Here is a 26,783-nt window from a genome sequence, read left to right on the forward strand (position 1 = left end):
TTCAGCAGGGTCCCCTGAACCTCTGTGGGGCATTGTCAGGGAACTAAAGGGGCTGCAGTGGGGAGCAGGGGCAGGGAGGTCGGCTTCTGCCAGACAGTTGCACAAGCCTAAATCTGGATCCAGGATAATAGCCATAATTTCTTGATCATTTGTTTCCACATCAGCTTTTGTGATGTACTGCCATAGTAGAGCATAGCTTCATCACCACCATTTCATGAATAGCAAGCCGACTGTAGATGGTGGTGGAGCATTCATATTATTATTTTAATATCACACACACACACCTTCCTACTTTCACACAAGCAGGCAATTTTGCTCTCAGCTTTTTACATGATGGAGCATTCAATAATGCAATCTCCCCCACAGCCTGAAGTGGTACAGTTTTGGAAAGGCTCTAGTTCAGCCTTGCCCAAGCAGATTCTGAGACTTGTAGTTCAACACACCTGGACGGAACTAGGTTGGGGAAGTTCATGGTTTTGTTGAATACCTACATTGGCATGACGTTGCACACAAAGCATGTGCCAGGTTTCCAAGTTCCCTAAACTAGTGCCTTATCCATTAGCAGAAGACACGGTGATGATAGAAGATTTTTCTACCCGCCACGGCCGTTCAAGCAGAATTTACCACCATAGTATGTTTCCTTCTGTGCTTGTTCCTCCTTCGGAGGATTTGTCAATGAGCAAAGATGGAGAGCGCTCATCTGTAGCAGGGTATGGTGAGTGGATAAACTTAATACTTGACCTCTTTTCAGGAGCCCACGCAGTAGACAGAGGCAATTAAGGCTAAAACAAAAGGAGTAGACAAAATGGGATTTTTTAAAGGGATTTTTCTCAAAACAAGCAGGCTGCTCACCTCTATCGTAGGATCATACTCATCAACAAAATGGTTCTGGATAAGCTGAATGGTCAAAGCACTTTTCCCAACGCCTCCTGCACCAACCACCACCAGCTTGTATTCAGTCATCTTCTGGCCAGCCCCAGCTCAGGGTCTCCTCACGACACCGCTGGCTGAAAGAAGAAAGAAATGCATAAACACCATGAAGACTTAATGAGCCTTTTCTTCCCGTCACAACTATTTGTGCAGTAAGAGAACCACCGCTTGAGGATGGAAGAACCATTGAGACAACACAGGAACAACTATAGCAGTCGTCTGTCACCTGATGCCCTCCAGTTGCGTTGGACTGCAATTCCCACAGTCTGTCAGCCAGCATAGCGTAGTTGCCAGGGGGCTGCGGGAATTTTAGTTCGCACACCTGGGGGGCACCATTTGGGAAAAGCTGAACTATAGCAAAGGCACCTGGAAGATGGGGTTACAGTCACTGATGTTCAGTTTCTTCTGCTGATCCAAGACCCCAGCCAGTTAGAGATCGTTTTCATTACATGGACGGCCCTCAACACCCAGCAGCCCTAAAGGGGATTACAGCCCTCTTAAGGCATTGCATAAACTCAATATAGGGCAGGCAAAGTGAAGTGCATGCAGGAAGTGGGGAAAGGATGCTATTCATTATTCAGGCCCAGTTAATCAGTGCTTAGTAGTTCACTCTAAAATATATTGCCAGCCTGGTGCAGCAGAGAGTGTGCTGAATTTGGACACGATTCAAAGCCCGGCTCACTCATGGAAATTCTCCCACCCACTCTGCCTAACTTAACCTCAGACGGCTGATGTGAAGAAGATAAATGATAGCAACACTTTGTATGTGGAAATACGAATGCCTGCTCTGCCCTTCCACATGTCAGGATGAAGTTCACTTTCTCTCAGCAGATAAAGGATTATCAATGCTGGAAATTAACTGTCAATGTTGGGTAGATTTCTTAGAAGACTTTTTGGATTACGTGCGGGGGGGGGAGATTTCTTTATTTTTTAAAAAAATCACAAGCTTGGGGCCAATTCACATGTTTTGCTACACACACAATGAGTCCTGATTGCTTCTTGCATTGCTTCTTGTGTAGATAATGTAACATCAGAAACAGGGAAGTCATGGATACAGCCAGCAACAATTCCCACAACCAAAGGGACTAGAAAAGTGCTGCCATAATCCCAGGAATTGGTGCCAGCTATCATCACACAAGCCTGGGCCTGGCGGGGATCCTGACTGCTCCTGTGTAGAACAAAACATATTTGCATGACACACAGGGCTAACCATGAATTATTTAACATGCAACACCCAATGGGGCTGTAACATGTCATCCAAACCCGGCCAGCAGGGGTTATGCAAGGGTTAAACCCTTGGCTTGTTGTAGGGCTATGCTGGTATTGTTTAACTCTTCCCCAACCCCCAAATGCTGGGTATGGATGACACACCACAACCTCACTGGGGGTTGCATATTCAAAATGGCACGCAGTGTGTGCCACAGTTCATCGTGAGTTAAATAACCCATGACGAGCCCCCCCAGTGTGTCATGTGAACTGGGTTGTCGTCTGAACTGTCCCTTATTCATAAAAGCTTCCCTTTCTCCTGTCCTCTTTGGTACTTTTGAGAGAAACTGCCTTCATCCTGAACTTAATGCTACCACATGTATGAGCCATGAATATATTTTGTCTAAGGATAGTACAAAACAATAACAGAAACTTGTAATCGGGGGGGGGGGGGAAGAGCCAGAAAAAAAAACAAATGTATTAAAAGAAGACACAATCACTTAACAGCAGAACTGAGACATAACAGCAACTGGTGCCCTTTATTACCTTTCTCTTTTGTTTTTCAAGTAAAATAAATGACAATGGTCCTGCTTGGACCATCATATGGCCTAAGCGGGGCCTCAAGGCAGCTTATACAACTTCATAAGAAAATAATTTAAAATTAAGAACTGTTACAAACATCAGTGTAATGTTATAATGTCTAACTAATACTACAGGCCTAAAAGAACCATAGGAAGACAAAGAACTTCATTCAAAATAGCAGCCTTGCTATCACCAGGCTGTATCGCCACTCCGGAACACAGCTTTAAGTCTAAGTGTTGCATCCAACAGTGTCCAGGTTCAGATGATCAGCTGGGAGAAACAACGCAGTGCCAGGTGTTTCCCCCTGCACTTGTCAGCCACGTGACCGGGATTACCCTAATTGCCCACACAGGTCACAAGGTGCCATGCTCTCCGAACCTTGAGCGTGCATGGTAACTTTATACCCACCCTACAACCTTTAGCTTGCAGTCAGAGTTGTAGGGTGGGTGAAAAAATACTATGCCCGTGCCACATTCAGACAACACAGCAACCCACGGCACAAGCAATTAGGGAAATGCCAGCCGTGCAACCAGCATGCGCAGGCAAAATCATCATCTGAACCAGCCAGTGGCTTTGCTCATGATAGTGAGGGCACCCAATTTTCTTCTACCCACCCAAAAAACCCTGCTTCTGAGCACTGGAGTGGGGTGGGGTTCCCTCTGGAATAGAACAAGATATGGCACGGATGGATGCAGTGGTGGGGGGATGGTGAAAATTGCATACATCAACCAAAATTAGCAGAAGCACTTCTCACTAAAGGCAAAGCCACCACTGGATACAGTCCTCTGTATTTTCTGGGGAGCATTATGAGGATATTCCCCAATCTCCCAGAGACAATGTTAAAGGGGGAGCTGAGGAGCACACTGTCCGAGCTGAAGCAAAACACTTCCCATATGTTATGTGGGGAGAGCAAAAACTGCTGCCCAAATTCACTCTGCCATTACCATGTAAGATTTGCCTCTCCAGGCTTTAACTTCTTCCCAATTTCTCTAGACAGCCCACGATCACCTCTGGCTGGCAAAGAGGTCAAATGCTGATGATTTGAAACCATGTAGCAACCAAATGCCAAGACTCTTGCCTGGATGGCTCATTTTCATCTCACTGACTGGAATTGCTCAAATTGCTCACACAGAAACACAATGGAAGAGTCACAGTCATGCTTCCTTGTTAGTCAATGTTCAGCAAAAAATAAAATAAAATAATTACAATAAATAAGTCAGCTAGTAGACACTGGCCAAGCAGCATAGGCATCAAGGTCACACAGACACCCTATCATGTACTTTAATCCTAGATAGCTTTCTGTTAATCTTAGCCCCAGGTTCACTCTCAGTTTAATTTTTCACTAAGTTTTATCACAGAAGAGAGGCTCAGTTACCTTTTCAGCATCAATGCCTGGTACAATAATTTGACCACAGAATCTTGATGGATTGGTTCTGTATGGGGGAGAGCAATACAGTTCTGCTCCAACCTGCAGGACCATTTCCAGAAAGTGGCATTGGGGGATTTCTGCTTGACCCCAATGCATTCATGTTGTGAAATCCTGCAGGGTTCCACTCTATCCCCCATGCACTTTAACGTAGTTGGGTGAAATCACCCAAGGATTTGGAGAGAGGTGTCCTCACAGTATACACAGTACAGCTGAGTAATCGCTCAGCTCTATTTCTCTTTGACATCCAACTCAGAAGTGGCTGTGCAGGTGCTAAACTGGTACCTGGATTTGGTAAGGGGCGGATGAAGGCCAATACATGGAAGCTGAATCCTGACAAGAAGGAGGCACTGTAGGTAGATGGTTCTTGGATCCAGGGAAATGATGCTGGATGTCTTTTGGATGGGGTTGCATTTCCAAGCACTTTTCATACATTAACTCCATAATCCTTACAACAGCCGTGTGAGGTAGGCTGGTATCAGCCCCATACTGCAGATGTTAACAGAATACAAAATTGCTATAAACTGCCACGGAGACTCAAAGTGCTGAGTGGAATGAGAGCTTTAGTCACAGTAAATTTAAGCTTGTCTGTATGGTTCTCTTGGCTATTTTAAACTGTTGTGTACTTTTATAGTTGTATGCTTTTCTATGGATGTATTTGTCATGGCCTTTGGCTAGCACAATAAACTGATGATGATGATGATAAAACAGAATACTGATCTGCCTAAGGCAGCCGGTCCATGGCTCTCCTGGGCCAGACCTCACATCCTTAGTCACCACACCAGCTCTGAAGATCCCATATTCTACTGTGCAATATTAGTAGGTATTCATTATGATTTATTCAAGAAATGTATCTCTTGCTTTATTTCTAAAAAAGATTCGAAAGGGGGCAAATAGTAAGAAAATTATAAAACCATAAAAAACATTAAACAAAAAATGCCTCTGCATGATTTTGGAGGATCCCCCATTGCACTCGCACGTCCTGCCCCAGAACTCACCCCATTCCACAGGATCCCCTAAACCTCTGCATAGCGTTTTCAGGGGGCTGGAGCGGCTGCCACGGGAGGAAGGACAGGGAAGTCCACTACCAATCGCCCAGTAGCATGTGCTGAACTCTGGATCCAGCCCAATAAAAACAGTAGCCACTAGGAAAGTTAAGAGCAATACAGTCATACCTCAGGGAAGTGATAACCTCTACCACCCAGAGGAAGGACAATATGTGCTGGTTAGGGAAGTCTGCCATCTAATGACTGAAGCCAGTACTGCAGGCTTCAAACACAGACACACATTTAAATTTATGAATGCATTTTTAAATCCAAATAACTCCAAGGTGTGCACCCCTAGGGTCCTCTTAATATCCACGCCAATTTTCAGATGCCTAGGTTCCGTGGCCTTGGCACTATAGGGCTTAAAGACAAACACACCCTTCTTTTATTATTACAGATTAAGCATCCCATCTCTATCAACATTAACTAAACTAAATTCACTTCAAACCTTGATTTTAAACTCTGATTACAAAGACAAGCCTGGTTAACATTAGTAACCCATAGCTGGTGCTGAAGCAAATGTAATACTGCACTTTGGTTAAAGTAAAATATAGAAGACAACTGAGACTGGGGTTAGGATAGAAAGGCGGGAATGCACCTATCTATCAAAATCCTTTCTGATCTCATGGTTAAGAGATTAGAAATGTTACATAAACCATACATAGATTGAGAGGTAATCACCACTTGGCAATCCATCCCCCTCATAAATGGCTGTACAAATGATACATGCCAACATGCATTAGAATCTGCTCTAAGCCAGCCATGAATGGCATAAATTAATGAATTTAGGGAAGAAAGCTGCTACAATCTAGTTCCTCAGTAACATGTTTCATTCCAAAATACAAATTCGTTCACAGCAAGCACTCGTTAACAACAGAGACCACTTGCGACTACTGAGTGCATACACTCCCACAATTATCTCTATTGTACTGGCGTGAAAACACAGTTGCATCAAAGCCCTAAAGAAAGTCAGTGATAGATCCAAAAGATTTCAGGATCCTGAATTCTTAAGAGCTGTATGTTGACATTCATCCATACTGTACACACAATCGTCTCTCCATGAAAAGGCTCCACATACACAGTGAGTAGGAGACTAGTTTCAGTCTCATTAGAACTGACAGCTTCCCTCTAGTGCCAAAGTTTCTCTGGGCAATGAAGGAAGAAAATCAAGGAGCAAGGACAAAAGGCTCATTTTGAGGAGAAGACCACAGCTCTCCAATTATTCCAATCAAATCATCACCTCGTCACAAAAGGAACAGAGGTGAACATTACAAGCAGGCAGTCCTGGTCATCAAAACACACAAAAGGAAGGAGCAGCAAGGAAAAGATGTAAAAGAAAGACATGAACCAGAAGCAACTCATTTGGATGTTAATAAAACAATCAGAAGCTATAAGCGACTGCGTGCGTTCAAGCAAATGTACAATATCCATGTGACTGGGAAAACACCAACTCTATTTTAAGCAGGACATATTATCTGCATTTCTAATAATAAATTAGCACTCATAACAATAATAGGCTGGAGTCTACCAAGTAGTGATCTAACACATGCATCACATTTCAGACTTGGGGAATAAGCTCCTGAAAAGTTTATTTTCAGTTACAACAGAAAGTATGGTATCCAGTGCCAGAGAACTACAAGTTTTGGCTTGCCTTAGTAGCTGGTGATTACTTGTGCGCTTACCACAAACCTCACTCCTGTCCCAAGTTCTGTGGTGCATGTAGAGCAGCCTTCCCAAACCAAATGTCCTCCAGATGTGTTGGACTACAGAGGGCACAAGGTTGGGGAAGGCTGATGTAGAAGATTGTGGGGAAAAGGAGAAATCAGTTTTTCACACCATACCCTGGAAACAAGCAGAAGCCATGAAAAAGGTTTGCTCTCCTTCTAAGTATCATCCGCGCTTGGTGCAAAGAGAAACTGAACCCAACCCTCCCTTGAATTATCTTCTCGGGGGTACCTGCTAGCCCTCTTCCTCTGAGGTCTCTATGATGCACACAGAACTTTAGGGAGAGTTCCTCCACTTTATCCTGGGCACCTAGGAAGAGATGATCTCCATAAATTTTATGATTGCTGCTGACCAGCCACTGTCTTCCTGCAAAGGGGCAATCCTCATTACAATTCTCCCCTTTTCAAAGAAAAACATTTGAAAAAGCCATGTCAACCACTGGAGAGAGGAAACAAAACTAACATTTAAGGAGGGTGGAGAATAGAAAGAGCTGTTCCCCATCATTAGTCATATCACATGTGCACGTGCACACACACACACACACACACACACACACACACACACCACCAATAACACTTAGGCAACCACTTTCCTTGCACCATTTTCTTCATGTACAAAATACTTTCCAAACACTTGAGCCACAATGAGAAGCTCATCCTTGAGGCAAAAGAGGCAGACTGTGTGCAAATGAGTAACAAAAGGTACATTTATTATGCAATGGACCAATTGTGCAAAAGGCCCCAAGAGCAAACATAACAAAACATGCTTTAAACAAATGCACATTTAGAGCACACCACAGCCAAAGTTAAGCAACTTTTAACATTTATTGATATCAACAAGAGGATTAAGCACATGTCCAAGTTTCCCATTGAAATAATGGGGCTTTACACTGTCTTAACACAGCCTGAATCACACTGCTCATTTAATCAGATTTGCTTTCTACTCTTCCCCCAAGAAGTTCAAGGCTTAATATGTGGGGACATTCCATTTTATCCTCAAAACCCTATAAGGTAAGCAACCTACCAAAAGTCAAGTTTGGGAGCTTCATGGCTTAGCCGGGATTTGAACCCAGGTCTCCCCAACCATCAAGTCTGCCACAATGCTTCACATCGTGTCCTGAAGCTAAGAAATTCCTCAGCAATGGTTTAATGCAAAATGCAAAACAGCCAACTGCTGAGGTATTGAATGTACCTTTCATGTATCTGTTAGAGAGATTCATGCAATCTCTCTAACAGGTATCAGGTTTTCAGATAATGAACTAATCCAGCCAGCCATTCTCCATTCACCCAACCTCGGTCAGACCTAGCTTCAGGCGCAGATAATGCTCAGAGCCACTGTCTTCCAGATTTGCACGGGTGTAGAACTCAGTCCGACAGTCAGTCACAGGGCATCAAGCAATGCTACGCTGCCCACTGGAAACAGGCTGGAACTTGATAAGAGAAACCTATATTCAAGAAATGCTTTAACTCAGCAGTTTTAGTTCCATTCTGTATACAGCCCGTCTACATAAGCCACAACAAGCTGTTTTCTTCCAATGTCCAAATTATTTTTTAAAAAGTTCTTATGGATATTTTTTTTTAAAAAAATCATTTATCATTTTAACTATATATACTCAGAAGTATAAAAATTTGATGCACATAATTACTTTTCATTTTGCAAGTGTCAATAGAAAGGCATTTTTCCCCCAGTAAATGTATCTCTTGAAATACATTCAAGAGAAAGAAAGAGAGAGAGAGAGAGAGACAGACAGACAGACAGACAGACTGAATTACTTTTGGTCATGCCTAGTCACTACAGCCCCCTGCATGCCCTCCAAATATGCTCCAGAGGGGGTGCATAGGAGCTGCAGGGGGAGGAGAACAAGTGGAGATCCCACTGTGTGGGCAGAGGCCCATTGGCGCATTGGATTTAACCCATAATAATTTACAGAGAAAAGGGGAACACTACAGGTTTTACAGCTTGAGCACTAACCCTGTTAGTGCAGATCAAGCTCATCTTCTTCTGTAAGCTCCCCAGAGAGCTTGGCTACTGGGTGCTACAGAAAAGTAATAATGAACAATAAAATCATCATCATCATCCAGTTAGTTGAATACTTCTCTGCAATACTTCCTATGTCCAGAGAGAGCCAGCTTGTCAGCATCTGAGCGGCTTGCAAAAGACGATGCTGAGGAACTCCCAAACAGCCTAGCATCCCATGTACCAAGGATATGACACACACACTCTTGTTACAGGAGGAGAAAACAACCACCAAGTACCAGTCAATACCCAACTGCACTGAAAAGTCCAAGGAACAACCACCAGACTAGAGATCAACCTTACATTCATTTTATAGAATCTCTGTCCTGCCCATGGATCTGGCTGCACAATGAAGGGGAAAAATCCTGGTAGTACTATTATTAAAAAAAAATTGCAATGAGCCATTCTAATAAATATACAAATACCACCCACAAGGGGGGAAAGTAGTGCTGTGTGTGTGTGTGTGTGTGTGTGTGTGTGTGTGTAAAAAAAGAGCAGTATTTTCAATGGAAGACATTCTGTGAATTTTACCATATGGAGTGCTTTAATTAAAGGGAGCAAAAAGTAACCCCAGAAGAATTAAATGAATTTATTACATTTCCTTGAAAATGTGGACCATGTAAGCTCACCCTCAATCTCACACAAACATATGTGCCCCGCATTGACATGATGTTTTGGAATGTCCAGGTCAAGAGAACTCCGGATACATCTCTCAGACACAACTAGCTTCTTCTTGCTAGCTTGGCCAAAAGTCCCAGATCAGCACATAAGGGAGGAGCATGTGTGTCTTTCTGCAGCATTAACAAAGACAAGGGTTAATCAACCTGGCAACCAGGCAAGCTATTAAGCAGAATTTGATATGCTGTATTTAAAGCTCTTTACATTCATAAGTAGCTTTGTGTCTGTGCAGCAGGCCTGGAGCCACTGCGCTCCCATCTCAGATTCAGCTTCCCGACTTCTTGACTGCATTTGTTTACATCCTGACCCATCCTCCCCTTATGCAGCAGAGCATCAAGAATCTCAGCACAACTATGAGCCAGCACACTTCATTTGAGTGGAAACCGATCAGCACAGCTCACTCAACGGATACCCTGTTCGTCATGAACAAGCTCTCTTTCCCAACATGGGCATTGTGGGATATCTTTAAGACAGAGACCATCTTAAGACTGAGAACGCAACACAGCTGCAACTCAGCTTTTTCTAGAGTTAGGAAAATAATCTCTGTAAATGTCTTAATGCTATTTCTTCCTAGAGCAATAATCTTGATATCATGTTTGCTAACAAAGCTGTATCAAGCCCTCCACCTTAGAAACAAAGATCTACTGCATACTTGCCTATTTTACATGTCCTTTTCCACTGGAAAACATGTAATTGGTAAGAGATGGAGTAAGGCAGTTGCAAAACACTGCAGAGGCAATATATCTATATATAGCAGAGGTAGGGACATAGGCACTCAGGATCAAGGAATTAGGAACATCGGAATCAGCCTTATACTGGTCCATGTAGGCCAGTACTGTTGACACTGTCTCTTCAGGGGTTCAAGCAGAAGCCTTTTCTACCTTATACAGAGATGTCAAGGATCAAAACTGGGACTCCTGCATGCAAAGCATGTATTCTACTCTACAACTGAGCTACCAATCCCCTGCTACGGTTAAGAGGGATGGGGAGTTGTGTTATTATTATTTATTATTATTATTTATTTATATAGCGCCATCAGTGTACATGGTGCTGTACAGAGTAAAACAATAAAACAGCAAGACTCTGCCGCATAGGCTTACATTCTAATAAAATCATAATAAAACAATAAGGAGGGGAAGAGAATGCACCAAACAGGCACAGGGTAGAGTAAAACTAACAGTATAAAGTCCGAACAAAATCAAGTTTTAAAAGCTTTAGGAAAAAGAAAAGTTTTTAGCTGAGTTTTAAAAGCTGCGATTGAACTTGTAGTTCTCAAATGTTCTGGAAGAGCGTTCCAGGCGTAAGAGGCAGCAGAAGAAAATGGATGAAGCCGAGCAAGGGAAGTAGAGACCCTTGGGCAGGTGAGAAACATGGCATCAGAAGAGCGAAGGGCACGAGCGGGGCAATAGTGTGAGATGAGAGAGGAAAGATAGGAAGGAGCTAGACAGTGAAAAGCTTTGTAGGTCAACAGGAGAAGTTTATATTGGATTCTGAAGTGAATTGGAAGCCAATGAAGAGATTTCAGAAGTGGAGTTACATGGTCAGAGCGGCGAGCCAAGAAGATGATCTTAGCAGCAGAGTGGTGAACAGAAACCAACGAACTGATGTGAGAAGAAGGAAGGCCAGTGAGAAGAAGGTTGCAGTGTTGAGTGCAAATATCCTGTTCCTAGACCACTGTGAGTTAAGCACTGTAGCAAGCAGTATGCAAGAAAGCCTCTTCAGATAAGGCATCTATTAACCTATTTAATGGATAACACTTCATGGATGCCAATGTGAGCCTCCCATATGAACTGGCCCAAGCAACAAGACTTTCTTGGAGGTCCTTCCCCAGGTCTCAACTACCCTACCCTGCCCACCCCCTGCCTTCACAGGAGGGGGGGGGAAACAACCTTTTTGACCCAAGCTCTAGAATTTTCTTCCCAGGGAAGTTCACCTGGCATCAACTTTTCATTTTAGATAAAGACTGTTCTACTTGCCCTGACATTTTTGATATTCTGACCTGCTACTTTTAAATCTCCATATTCAGGCTGAATGTGCTCAGATTTTTTATTTTTTGCTTGGTTTAGTATTATTTTATTTGCTTACCACTGCTTTAAACCCCTTTTGCAAGCAGCTCCGGGAGTCCCCTCAAGACTGTAGAGTGGGATACTAAATACCCTAAATTAAATTAAATAGAGCTAACTGGAGGCCTTCAAACCAAACCCAGAGAGCTATCATCTGTTGGAATGCTCTACCTCTGTATTTCCTGCTCAAGCATGAGTTGGACTAGATGCTCTACAAGCCCCCCTCTAACTCTATTAAGATAAATGAGGTGTCTGCCACTCTGGCTGCAAAAAATCACCCCAGCCCTAGAACGTAGCCCACTCCTCTGCAAAGGGTCATTCAATCACTGATCCCACCCTGCATAAGGCCAGGCACCACCACAACCCCCTCTCCATCTTGTTCCCGATACCTGCCCATTCTTACTCCTCCCTTTCTCTGCCTGAAACTGCATGAAGGGATGAAGCCATCTTGTGTCTGATCCACAGCATGGACAACTGACGTGCCCCTCTCTACCACATATGCACTCTGACTTTGTGCCCAAATTCAGATGTTGCCCAAGTAGCAGTGGTGCCAGCTCTGCAACCAGTCAGTTTTAATAATGCATGAAATTGTGCATCCCACAAGTGGGGGAGGTCAACGGGAATATGTACTGCTAAACCTGATTCAGTGCTGGGGTTGAAGGGGTGTGTGTGTAGCTCAGCAATAGAGCCCATGCTTTGCATACAGAATGTCCCAGGTTCCAGCCCTGACACCTTGTTCCTTTTTGGAGGAAATCTCTGCCGGTGATCCTGGGTTAGACAGACCATGATTGGAGCACATGATTGGAGCACTGGGAACTTTCCACAAACTCCAAGTTCTCCCCACCATCACCACCCCTCATTTCATACATTTTCCAAGCAGCATAGGATAGCGCCTCAGGGAAGCAGCCTCCAAGGTGCTCAACATATCATAAGAATGGGTCTGTGATGACTCGCTTAGACAAACATCTTTTCAAGACTTTCTCAGCAACAAGGTTAGGAAGTTGGCAAAGAGTGGCTGTTACACTGTTGCTGTTTTATAAATAAAGTCAGAGATTCTCTAGAAACACCTACAAATGTTTTGGAACAGGCAAAATTAGATTTTTGCGCAACTAATGCAAGACTGCATTGGCTGTGATGCATGCAGAACCCCATTTGATTAATGGAACTTTAGGAGTGCTTGTTTTCCTTGGGCTGGATCCAGAATTGCACTGAGTAGAACTGAGCTAAGTGGATGTTCCTGCAGGCAGACAGGGAAGAGACAGCGTACACCCATTTCCCCTTCTCCCCTGCCTCCCACAAATCTCCAAAATAGTATGGGAGGTGGTAACTGGGCTCATCTCCTTCCAAAGCAGCACATCATGCCATTATGCAGCCTCTTCTGAAGATGAGTTACTTTGGACTCACATCATGCACTGAGCAGTTCTTTTATGCTACAGAGCTTGGAAGTTACTGAAATAATCCTTTCCAATTCTGCCTGGCATATCTACAATTCATACATAAAGCCACAGACCACCACCAGCCTCAGATACTACAAAAGATTTGAGCTCTTTACTAACAGCTGCTCTTCTGTTCAATCTTGCATAGACCATGAGAAACACTACTCTCTGATCTGTAAGCTGAAAACATTGGGACAAACCTTTTAAAGTAGTTGTCTGATTTCTCTAGTGTTTCAGGGCCATGTTGATTTGCTGTACGAAGCCCCAATTATCTTATTAAGGGGAAATAATGGTGGGACTGGAATTTTAACATTGCAGCAGCAAGTTCAAAACTTTGCGGTCTGTGCCTCTAGGAATTGTTAATATACACTGGAAACTAAAATTTAGGATGTGGATAGATAATCCTTTAAGCCTTCACATGATATACTGTTACATCATGACATAATTAAAACCTGGGCTGCATACATTCCATGAAGGGATTTCAAACTGATTTCTGGCTTATGAGAAAGGGGTGCGTGCATGCATGCGCTAACATGCAATGGCGTTCCAGGCAGGCAAAAGGACAAAGTGTGCCTCAGGGCAAGTTTAATGCGCACGATGTCATGAGTAAAGACAGTTTCTTTGCTTGCTTGCTTGCTTATATTCTCTACTGTCCACAAAGCTACTTCACCACAAAGTAAGATAACCATGGTCTATGATTATTATACTGTTGCCATTTTATTTGAAACTGTAGAACACAGTATTTCCCCCCCCCCCCAAGGATTAGAAGCCTATGTTTTAAGTTCCTCTAATTCCATCCCCATATTTGTTGAGAAGTTGTCCTACATTCTAACAGTGAAAGTCTTGAAGTTTACAAACCTGAGAGTATTAACATTTTTACAATTTGGCACTCTGATTAGAAAAGCACAATGTTTCTAGAGAAGCAAGATTGTTGGAATTTCAGCTGCCAATCTCCATCTCAACCATGGTTAAGAGATCAGGAGCATGACAGGTGCACTATTAGATTGTAAGCCTATGCGGCAGGGTCTTACTATTTACTGTTTTACTCTGTACAGCACCATGTACATTGATGGTGCTATATAAATAAATAATAATAATAATAATACTAGGCTCTGATGAGCATATAAATTTTGGGGGTCAGAGTTATTCATGTCAGGATTTAGCACCAATCTTCTAAGGCACTGATGCTCTTTTTTTCAGGCCTACCCAAATTTTAAAATGTCTTAAAAGATTTTAGGATTCTGATAATGTATTGGTTTGATGTTTTTAATCAGTTTTATGTATTTTATATTTTTGCATTCAATGTAGTTCCCCGACTTGATCCAAAGGGAGAGGCAGAATCATCATCATCATCATCATCATCATCATCATCCTAGATTAAAAAGAGTAAGAGATAGTGCTGTGTGATCAGCATAATTTTCTCCTATTCTTCCTCTCCTGCAGAGCTTCCACTCCTGAAAGTTATTAAAGTTTGGGTCACAGATACTTCCTGAGTACCACCTTTACTGCACGATTGGAGGATCGAGCTTCCAGGGTTTTCTAGTGTGAGATCTCTATGATTTCAGGCACCAGGAGAAGCAATTGGAATATCATGATTTTAAGCACCCAAGCTTGATATCAAAGTCATCTGGTAGAGCAGTGTTTGGTTTCAATCGTCCCTCAGTTCAGTCTTGCTTTATATAGTGTTTTATTGCGAACAATAGAATCAAAGAATAGCAGAGTTGGAAGGGGCCTACAAGGCCATCGAGTCCAACCCCCTGGCTCAATGCAGGAATCCACCTTAAAGCATCCCTGACAGATGGTTGCCCAGCTGCCTCTTGAAGGCCTCTAGTGTGGGAGAGCCCACAACCTCACCAGGCAACTGATTCCATTGTCGTACTGCTCTAACAGTCAGGAAGTTTTTCCTGATGTCCAGCTGGAATCTGGCTTCCTTTAACTTGAGCCCGTTATTCCATGTCCTGCACTCTGGGAGGATCGAGAAGAGATCCTGGCCCTCCTCTGTGTGACAACCTTTTAAGTATTTGAAGTCATTTGCTGAGCAATGACTCAAATCATGATCCAAAATTTGAAAACGTTTTACTTTCTTCATACAAATATTTATCACCATCTGTACTCAGCGAGGTCGTTAAAACAAGAAACACTCTCCCACACCAAACGTGGAAACACCTTTCTGACAATGTCTGGGTTCACACAACATGCCAACCCACACTCAAGGTTGAGTACAGGCTGAATGTGGGTTGTCATTCAACCGTAGGTTGATGTTGAACCATGAGTTGCTTTGCTGTGTGAACCCAGCCACACAATTAAACCATGGTTTGTTAACCATGAAGAACCCACAGTCCACAACCTAACAACAAACTATGGGTTCTCCTCATGGTTTGTTCATAGCTAATCCATGGTCTGTTAGTGCAGATGGGTTCACACAACACAAAAACCACCCATGGTTCAACAACCATCCACCCTTTCCCCATACTTAAACGAGTGTGAATTGTTGTGTTGTGTGAACCCTGTGGATGTGGCTGTTCACACAAAACGATAGCCCACTGTGTGTTACTTAACCCAAAATGAAGCTGCAGTGCGTGCAGCTGCCATTTTGAATACACAGCCCCCACTCGGAGATTGTTCTGTGAACCTGGAGAGCATGGGTTATGCGAGGTTTAAACAATTGTCTGTTTTTGTTTAACCCTCACATAACCCATGCTCACTGGGTTCATATGACACAATAGGCCCTGATCAGGGATTACATAATCAACCTGGCACCAATTGGCACCATGGCTTACCATGGGTTAAATAATTCATGATGAGTCTTGGGTGTTATTCAAACCCAGTCATTGGCAGAGTATAACCAAGGTCTTTATCTTGTAGTAAATGTTCAGTTTCAGGCAACCAAGATTCTGAAGGAGATTTCAGATGTGACCCACCATCATAATGCTCTTCCCCAGGGCAACATTAGAAGCAGCCTAAGAAGCCCTTTCATGTGCCACCGTGGGAGAGCATGATCCCACAGAGAGTTCTCTCCCATTAGACACCAGCTTTGATTAAAAGAACCTCTCCCCATCCGGAGCTTTTCCAAACAATTAAAAATATATCCTGAACTTGACATATTACATCCTCTCTGAAACCATTTCAAGACTAGCCTGTTTATGTCTTTACCCTACTCCCCATTTTCACTGCAAATACAACTATTAAAGAGTGCTTCCATACCAATTTTTCTAGTAGTGTAGCTTCACATTACTTATGAGCACTCTTCCCTTGACTTTCCATCTGTAGTTGCATGAGGTATGGTGAACAACTACACTCAAAACAGAGAGGCTACCAGGTCTGGCAAATTATGCATGGTATGGAGAATGTGGACAGGGAGACATTTTTCTCCCTCTCTCAAAATACTAGAACCGGAGGTCGTCCCATGAAGCTGATTGGTGGGAGATTCAAGACAAATAAAAGGAAGTACTTCTTCACACAGTGCAGAGTTAAATTATGGAATTCACTACCACAAGATGTAGTGATGGCCACCAATTTGGATGGCTTTAAAAGGGGGTTGGATAAATTCCTGGAGGAGAAGGCTATCAATGGCTACTAGCACTGATGGTTATGTCCTACCTCCAGTATCCAAGGCAATAAGCCTGTGTGCACCAATTACTAAAGAACATGGGTGGGAGGGTGCTGTTGCACCATGTCCTGCTTTGTTGGTACCTGGTCAACACCTGGTTGGCCACTGTATGAACAGAGTGCTGGACTAGATGGACCCTAGGACCGGTCCAGCATAGCTCTTATGTACTTATGAGTATTGCTCGTCACTTAAAAGATTCAGGGCCCACTCTTTCCATTGATATTAATGGAATTCCTTTTTAGCTTAATTATCATACAGAGGAGAGCCTTTGGGGGGCTCTGAGGGTGAGCCTTCCCTCACCATGGTAATGAAAATCTACCCTTGCCCCGTAAAGCAGCTGAGCTAAAGAAAAATATCCCATTATGCATCCATGCAGGGAGAAGGTTGGGGTAGTTGCAGTATGTGGGATGGGGGAACCCTTCCTTCCCCAGCTGCAAGCCCCCTAGGAAATTGCCCCCTGAATGGCAATTAAGCTGAGAAGAAAGCCTTCCATTGGTATCACTTAGGTCTCAGGGGAATAGATCCATTTAAAGCCCTAAACAGCTTGGGGCCAGGTTATCTGAAGGAACGCCTCCTCCCGTATATACTTGCCCGGACCCTAAGGTCATCCTCAGGGGTCCTTCTCCGTGAGCCCCTGCCAAAGGAAGTGAGGGTGGGAGGGCCTTCTCTGCTGTGGCACCCCAGCTGTGGAATGAACCCCCCTAAGGAGGTTCGCTTGGCACCTACACTATATGCTTTTAGACGCCAGGTGAAGACCTTTTTATTCTCCCAGCATTTTAACAGTCTATAAATAAATTTTAACTTGGTGTTTTAAATTCATAATTTTGCATTGCTGCTGTTTTTATATGGTTGAGCTTTTTATTGTATTTTATATTATGGTTTTATACTTTGAATGTTTTTAATTTTTATGAACCGCCCAGAGAGCTCCGGCTATTGGGCGGTATAGAAATGTAAATAATAATAATAATAATAATAATAATAATAATAATAATATAAAATAAATCCAGGACCTTGGGAAATAGATTTGGGTCCGGGGACCCAGGGGCCAAGGCCTACCAATGTCCCTGCCTACCACCCCTGCCTAGGAAGAAACTCCAATTTACTCACACAAGCTGCAGAGGAACCACCAGCAAGTATTTCCCCTCTGCTTGGATGCAATTGGCTCTTTGAGGATGGCATTTCCTTATACCTTTCTGCAGCCTTTAACAGCCACTCCACCCAGCTCCAGTCCAGAGAACTTTACCTATAGCCTGCTGATGTAACACACTTATTTTTTCTTCCTCTTTGTCATCTTGCAAGAAGCAATACTCCACTTGGAAAAAATTAAAAATTTAAATCAAGCTCTATTAATGTGAAGCTGGAAAGACATACAGTCCCCTTTAAGAACTCTATAGGCAAAAAGAATTTATCCATTATACATTGGGGAAGAGGACATTTCTTTCTCTCAGTTTTGGTATTTCTAAAACTCATATTCATTGAGCATCTCCTTGTTTTACTTTATGCTCTGTTTTCCCTTCTGGTTCCTTCTTTCTACTTAGGGTTGCACAGGTAAATATACACATAGCTATTAATAAGATTTGGCTTCAACCACAAAAACCAAAGTTGGAGGCCTACCCCTTCAGTTATTCTCCATATATGCTATGAAAAGGTACAAAAGGAGGCAGAGACTTCACCAACTGAAAAGCTAAACAGATCTTCAGTCATATCATACTTTAACTTGAGTACTACTGTATTTCTTCGATTCTAAGACACACTTTTTCCCCCATATAAACATCTCTAAAAACGGGGTGTGTCTTAGAATCGCAGGTCATTTATTATTTCTTAGAATCAAAGCTTTTTTTATGTTGGTGGTACTGAAATTAGTGTGCGTCTTACAATCGATGGCGTCTTAGAATCGAAGAAATACGTATATCTTAACAGAATATTTTTGTACTGGGTATTTTAATTATTTCACTTATTCTGTGAACCACTTCATTAGTTTCTATTAACCAGAGATGTGACCCAAATCAATCAACCTTCAAGTGTTCAATGACAGCCAATAGTGACAAATGAGTTTTAAGAAAGAGTTTATAGCAAAATAGGTCAGATCTTAGCAACTAAGAGATGGTGCCATTCCAATGACATAAAGCTGTCACAACTGATACACATTGAATTTTTAGGCACCAACATTCCCACTTGCACAATAATGGTTTATAGTCCAGGCCATCAATTAAATCCATGTAATTCATGGCATGTAGAATACAACTCCTGAGATTATGATTTTTAAAGAGATGCTTTCAAACCCTCACTGATGTCCTAAAATCACATTTAAAGTAAACAACAAAAATGATACACGCACGCAAATAAGAGCTGGGTGTAACTTCTAACCACCAAGAGACGGTTGCTTTATTTCACTCAGGACACAGCCTGGTGGTGCTTTCCCCAACCTATGACCTTCCAGATGTGTTCGACTATAACTCTCATGATCTTCAACTAACACTGGTGATGCTGACAGAGGATGATTGGAGATGTAGTCCAACATGTCCAGAAGGTGCCAGGTTGAGAAGTCTGAACTAGTGTCTTCCCATAGTCACATACATGTGATTATCCAATTTTATCCTCCCAAACGAATCCTTTGAGATAGGCAAGGAAGTCCCACTTAATGCCAAACCATCCAGCGAGTTTCATAATAGAGTAGGGCCTCTCTAGTCAAAGTCCAACATGCAATTATACTGCATGTTAATTGCATTAACAGTTTCTTGGCATCAGTGAAGGGGTCACGCCAACTTGCACTGCATCACAGAGAATTATGCAACTGATGGCTGTGTGCATGGCACATGTGGGGCGGAGGAGAAGCCACGATGGCTTCATCCCCCTGCACAATGTTTGAACATGCCCAATACATTAGAAATTAATGAAGAATGGGAGCTGCGAACTCCACCATAAGCTTTGGGCTACCTGAAATCAGAGAACCATTACTCTGCAGGGATTCAGAGAATCCACCACCACTCCTGCAAAGTTGAGCACCAAAATTCTGAGCCCTGCAACAAATCTAGATTATCTCACAACTGCCCCAGACTTAGGGAGAACTATGTCTTGATATGAAAGGCTCCTTTGCACAGGAGAACTCCACAAAATACTTTCTTCCCTAAAAGCCCTGAGTAAATATATTGAAGGGAATGGACTTGGCCAGCTGTGGATAGAAGCAGGCATGTCCTCTCTAACAAGAGTCCATCAAATGCTGGAGGACAGGCAGTTCTACTATTCTATGAAAGCACAATTGGTAACATCAGTGGCACTCTGCTCCTCAATGAAATGTGGAAGAAACACCCCACTGAAGAAGCACATCATCAAGCAGGTAAGTAGGCCATTCATGATCAGTAGGATGAAATGTCAATGGAGATACGTAAGAGCATTACATGCACAACAGAAAGGGCAAATCTACCTGGCAAGATGCAAGGAGCAAGAGCCAAGGAATGGTAAAGTTTCTGCTGAACTACAGAAGGCAGTTAGAGATCATCCTATGACATGCAAGAGCTTCAAGGCAAGCAAATTAGAAACTGCATTTTTCAGACCAGGAAGAACTTAACAAATATTTCCCTGCTCACGACCATACAAACTAGGCCCATCTGAGTCCAGTGTGTTGTCCAGAGATAAAGAACCTTCAGCACACCATTCCCAACCCATGGTATGCTCTTCAATTGGGAGACTTTTGTGGGAACTAAAGTGACAATTCTTTCTGCTCCATTGTTCCTGAACATGAAATAGAACATGAGAACAGAGACATGACAGTGATGAGAGGGACAGACTGGTTAAAGAAACTAACCATCTGTGGTGTACAGACATAGCAACAAGAAGATGAAAGCACCATGAATTCACTTGGTCCAAATGTTACAGAGTGTTCACCAATGTTTCAAAGATGAAGGATATCATTTTAGAACATGGGGTTTCATTTCATGACAAGTCATGCAACATAGTTAATGCTGTGACAAAGGCAATAACGCCAGGAAATATCCAACATGACATTTCTAATAAGGACTTCATTGGGGCAAAGCTACACAAAGCATTCACGTATGAAAGAATCAGCACACCACAGCAGCCAGTGCTGTCCCCAGTTTGAAAAAGCCTCCTTGAAGCAATTTAAAGATTATTTCAAATGAATCAAGACCTATGAAGGAAAATATTTTTGTGTTTCAAGAAGAGAGAAATCTTCTAGATTCATAATTGTAATGAAGTCAGTTACAGAATGACCTCAAGGAGGCACCAGGGGGGAGGGGACACGAGTTCTCAGCTCCCCCAAGATCTCTCTTCACTCCACATGATCCTCACATCAGGCAGCCAGGCATGCCCTAGAAAAACAGATGAAAACTACTCAGCAACTAGCAGATGTCAAACATGTCCCAAACCCAATCTTAGAAAAGGATCCATGCAACACAGAAAACTGATGCTATGAAAATATGCAGGGATTTTGCTGAATGTTTTGTAGCAAGTTTTATTGCCCAAGTATCATAATGTTATAATGAAGTGAGACTGGCTTCATATACAAGTGTCTCTGAAAAGAGAAGATGAGGAATAAGCACACAGGTGGTGAGGCACAGAATACCATGTGCCAGAGACAGCACAAATATTAAGGACATTCCATTGAAGCAGTTTCAGTGTCACATTGAAACAATGATTGAACAAAGTATCTGGCTGAGACTATCCAAGTTAACTTTTCAAAATACAATGACACAATTCATGGTTGTCAGAAACAGCACACTGCAACCATGGCAGGTTGTCTGAATGTCTTCATCAGCACAACCAGGAGGAAGCTGACACAATAACTATTCTTCATGGCATCAATGCCAGTAAAAATATCCTCTTCTGAAGAGTTGGACATATATTAATTTTGCACTAAAGGTGCAGTCCTATGCACAATTAGACAAAACTAAGTCCTACAACAATGGCCGGCTGGGTAATAATGGGAGTTGTAAGATTTCCTGTCTAAACTTGCATAGGATTGCACCCAAAATGATTTAGCCTACAGAATAACAAGAACACGATAGTTTAATGTAAACATTTAGTGTGCATGGAATTACACAGCAGCTGCCAGTATTACGGTTCCAGTTATGATGCTACAGAACGTAATCAGATAATGATATCACACCGCCTCTGCATATTATATAATATCATTTCTAGTCTACATGTACAGAAGAAACTCCAGAAAGAGACAAGCTAGAGAGGGAAGTAAGAAAAAGTGTGTTCATTTGAGGATTGGAGTGGTGAAAATTACAGAAAAGAATCCACGAAAAAAGCTACACCCAAGGTCACGCAATGGCAATCACTGCTGTAAGAGCTTGCTACCAGACACAGGTATGAATTTTATTTTAGTTATTAATCCAGCTTTCAAGGACACATTGCCATCACAAGGCAGTTTACAAAAAAGATTTAAATACATTTTAAAAAACATAAAACAAGTTATAATTTCAAAACCGCTAAACAGCAACAGCTAAAATATTTTCTCCAAAGTACAGCATGTTAATCAAACACTGACTGGAATAAAAACATCTTCAGAGTTTTCTTAAAAGTCAACAGTGACAAGCCATATGGACAGACTTCTCTAGGGAAGGAGTTCCAAATATGCAGGCCACCTAATATCTCCGAATCTAGCATCTCTTACTGGCAGGCCCAAGCTCAAGACCTCCCAATGCCAATATCCAAGCTTGGGGAGGCTTATGTGTGTGCAGGCAGTCCTTTAGACAATCCCAAACTGCTTAAAGATTTAAAAACTGAAACCAGCACCTTCAATTGTGCCAGGAAATGGATAAGCAGCTACTGCAACTGGCACTGAATTGGTGTATATTAGCCATAGCTCCCAGAAGAGTTCTAGCTCCCATTTTCTGTACCAATTGCAGTTCCAAACAGTCTTCAATAACAGCCCCATAAAGAGCATGTTACAGTAATCTAGCCTGGATATAACCAGAGCATGTGTCACCGAGACAAAGTCCATTTTCTCGAGATTCGGAGCACAGCTGTCAAACCAGCCTAAGCTAGTAAAAAGCTACCAGTACCACCCATGCCTCCATAGATGGTCTCGATTTCTTCTAGACTTGGTCTGATTTACTTCATTCTTCAAGGGAAGTACAACACCATCAAGAACTAATTACAAACCTCCTTCCAGATCAACAATTTCCACATCCACAGTACTTCAGTTTCCACCTTACCTTATTCCTGGCAACAGTCTCACCAACATTCTATGACATTTGTGTCATACAGGACAGTAGACAAAATTTCAACCAGGAGAATCAGTCCCATCCCTACCATAAATGGTTTACACCATTTTCCAGGTGACAAGAGTGAACCCAAATTAGCCTTAACAGTGTTCACCACATCAAGTCCTATTGCGACATTTAGCCATGTTCTATGGTTAAGGCCAAGGTGGTATGGCCAACCAGAATCTGCATTCATGGTTATGCACTAAGGAGCATTATCTGTGCACCACCCTTTGAAACATTTAACAAGGCATTAAGCAAATCATGAAATGGACATCAACACTTTCTCCCTTAGCTCTACATACACAGAAACCACAGCCCTTCCTGGAAAGCAGCTTGTCCTACTTTCCACTTCAGTTGCTTCCTCACAAATTCACTCCACCTCACTACCTAGCACAGCAAGTAGAAATCTTGTGAGTTTTCAAATATACAAAAACAGAAAAAAGACGAAGTGAAAAACAATGGAGGTAGGATTACACTGAGGAAAGACACTGGCTTTCAGCCTGGGCATGCTCTGTGTATGCTGAAGTCTCTGATTAGTCATGTTTCACAAAGGCTTCAGAAATGGCTGTTCTCATCCTACAGCCTATTAGCCAACAGTGGGGGTTGAAGAAGAGGAATGGCAGGATTATCCAGATTCAGCAACTACCTTTTAGCAACATTTACTTGCCCATGTTCTTCAATCAGGCCTGTTTCCTTAGGTACTGAAAAGCTATTTACTTATCACCCCAGTGTGGATTTACACAAGCCAATGATTATTTCTTAGGTAGGAAGGAATGCCATTCTGCATTTCTACAACCCATTTCTAGGTTTACTCTCAGAAGTCCTAATAAGTGTAAGTGGACTTAGTCCCAAATAAGTGTGTATACATGATTACAGCCTTATAGACCTAAACTAAGATATCAGCCAAGAAGCTTACAGGCAGTTTCAAGCAAAATGAGATCAGCCCCAGGGTACTGGAGGCCAATTTGGGGGGTATGAATTGAAGAAAAGGGTTTGATCATCCATACTTTGCAACTGTGATTACCAAATTTATATATAAAGTTAGCCAATACTAAGCGGATCCTAATGTAGGATGAATGAAGTAGTAATATCATGAATAGCTGGGTTAAGTGCCTGGATGTAGGTTGCCTGCATTCTCACACTAGCAACACTGAAATATCCAAATTTGTTGTATTCAGGGTTATTAATCATTCACTTAAATGACAAATCTTTTAAGAAATTAGGTGATCCAACAGCAAAACATTAACATAGTTATTTACAAATATTGTCTCCTGTACCCTTGCATCCTCATGTTAGTATTTCTAGAGTGTGGAGAAAAATCACATGGTATTAAATGAATAAAATGATCACATAAATACTGGAGCCTTTCCCAAACTTTGTGTCATTGCTCTGAAGAAAGTAGGTCTCTCCTGTTTCACTCTTACATACACTAGGGCAGTCTTCCCCAACATGGTGCCTGCTAGATGTATTGGACTATAGCTCCCATGCTGGCTGACATTGATAGGAGTTGTAGTCCAGCACATCTGGAGGGCACCAGGTTGGAGAAGGCTGTGCTAGGGAGTTTTCAAATGACCAGCTTTAAAGTACAGGAAACCATCATGTATTCTGTTCCAATGCCTTCAAGAGCAGCCTGATGTGCAGAAAGCAGCAGGTAAAGCTTTTCACAGCATGGAGATAAACACTACCACAGGCCAATGTCTGCAGAGCAGACTGCTGTTAAACTCAGCCCCTTGAAGAATTGACAATTCTAACACATGCTTAACCTATGGAGAGGATGTAACCATGTAGACTGGAGATGAACAACCTGGTGCCCTTGATATGTTTTGGGCAACTCCCATCATCCCTAACCACTGGCTATGTTGGCTGGGCCTGATAGGAACTGTAATCCAAAACACCTGGAGGTGACTGGGTTGTCTAACCTGATGTATACTAAGTCCTTGCAACTGCTTGGTTTAAAGAATAATTCTACTCTGCTTAAGTTACCTCTACAGTCCAGGCAAAGAAACTTAAGGAGGTTCAGGAAGTACCCAGTGTTGGTGAAGAGGCCCCATATCCCTCCCAGCTTACAAGGCCAAAAAGGAGATAATGGGTAGGTAGCTGGCTCAGGAGGCCAGGGCAACACTATCATTATGAACAGATGGTTCTTTGAAGGGCTGCTGAACAATACTGGGCTAAATATGTTCTGACATGTTGCTTGTGCAAAACTGATAGGGCTCAACTCATGGTTTACACACATCCACTGAACCAGTAATTCTCTGTGTACAGTGAAGCAGCAGGTACAATTCCGTCATTTGTGATATAATATGTAAGAACTATCCTACAAATCAATACTATGCATTTCTTTCTTTCTTTCTTTTTATTTAGAACATCTATATTTCCCATTTAAAAAAAATCCTGAAGCAGTTCACAACATACTACAAAACATCATTAAAAGTAGAACCCCATTTAGATACGATATTGATTGGGAAAAGCCAAGTAAAACAAGTAGGTTTTTAGTAAGCATATGATTGTCGGTGCCTGATTATCGCAGAAGGGGCACCCATCTCTGGGCACCCACAGAGAAGGCCCATTGCCATATTGCTGCCAGATGGGACTCTGCAGAGTGTGACACAGTGGCTGGGTGGGAGGGAAAATAGCAAGGCAAAGGGGAAGAAAAAGAGTGAGGCTAAAGGCAAGGAGAGGGGAGAAACAGTGAGGTAAAGAAGGGGGAGAAATAGCAAGGCTAGAGCCTGGAAGTGGAGAGAAAGAGCAAGAAAAAGGGGGTGAGTGGAAGAGAAAGAGCAAGACTAGGGACTAAGGAAGGGAGTGAAAGAAGAAAGCTAAGGACAGGGAAAGGAGAGAGAGACAGGAGGAAAGGGTTTGGATGGAGAGAAATAGCAAGGGAGTGGCGAGAAAGAGGGAGCCAAGGGGAAAGGTCTGTGTGGACAAAAGAAGCCTGGGTGGAGCCAGGAAGGAGCTCTTTCCTTCTCTTCCTGCTCACTGAACAGCTGATCAGCAGCAGGTTCAGGAACAGGAAGAAGAACCTGGCACCCTATGTTTTTTAATTAAAATAAATTTTTAAAGAGAGCAGGGAGTGAAGAGCTTCGCAGGTGCTGTTGGAAGTCCCCATGGGTGCTGCACTGGGATTCCCCAGTCTAATGGGCCTATATAGGGGGGGATTATTTTTCAAGTAACTTGGTCCTAAGTTGAGCCACCCACACATTGTAGAAAATTGACACATCACATTAAGAGTGCATGAACCAGCCATGACAGATGAAGCTTGGCTTGCATGACTGAAATTCAAACCTGGAGGTTGTGGGGGTCTCAATAATATGAAAGGACATAAGGGAAATGATTGAGCATTATGCTGAGGACAACCATTACTAAAGGGATGCTGCAGAAGAACAACATTAAAAGCTCTTTAAAATATCTAACTTCAGAATATCACTGATACGTTGCTCAGCAAAAGATGAACCCGAATTTGGGAGACTAAACAAATAAAATAGAATTCAACCAGCAAAGTTTCTGAATAATCAAAACTGCTCCGAGGTGGTCAAAGGAAAAGACCTTTTAAGGTGCAATCCTATACACATTTAGAGAGGGAAAGGCTCTACAACTTCCAGCATTCCCCAGTCAACAGTATGAGCTTGGGAATACTGGGAGTTGTAAAACTTTTTCTGCCTAAACATGCATAGAATTGCATCCTTGTTTATTCATTTATTTATTAATTGCTAAATCATCTTTTGTCCTCTCCCCTTCACCCCCTCCCAACTGCAGTCCTCGGCTCCTTTCTACACAACCCCATTGACATATTCCCATTACAGTAGAAAAGAGATGGCACAAAGCATTTCTA

The 26,783-nt window shown here is 42.5% G+C and overlaps 1 protein-coding gene across 1 annotated transcript in view; it reads right to left on the minus strand.

The window, feature by feature from the left end:
- HRAS (HRas proto-oncogene, GTPase) overlaps nt 1-26,783 on the minus strand; it is a 61,148-nt gene that overhangs the window by 22,774 nt on the left and 11,591 nt on the right. The window contains exon 2 of the mRNA XM_063117071.1: nt 853-1,007. Coding sequence (XP_062973141.1) covers nt 853-963 — 111 coding nt within the window. The 5' untranslated portion in view covers nt 964-1,007. The remainder of the gene's footprint in view (nt 1-852; nt 1,008-26,783) is intronic.

Source organism: Elgaria multicarinata, chromosome 2, assembly GCF_023053635.1.
Source record: "Elgaria multicarinata webbii isolate HBS135686 ecotype San Diego chromosome 2, rElgMul1.1.pri, whole genome shotgun sequence".
Taxonomy (NCBI): Eukaryota; Metazoa; Chordata; class Lepidosauria; order Squamata; family Anguidae; genus Elgaria; species Elgaria multicarinata.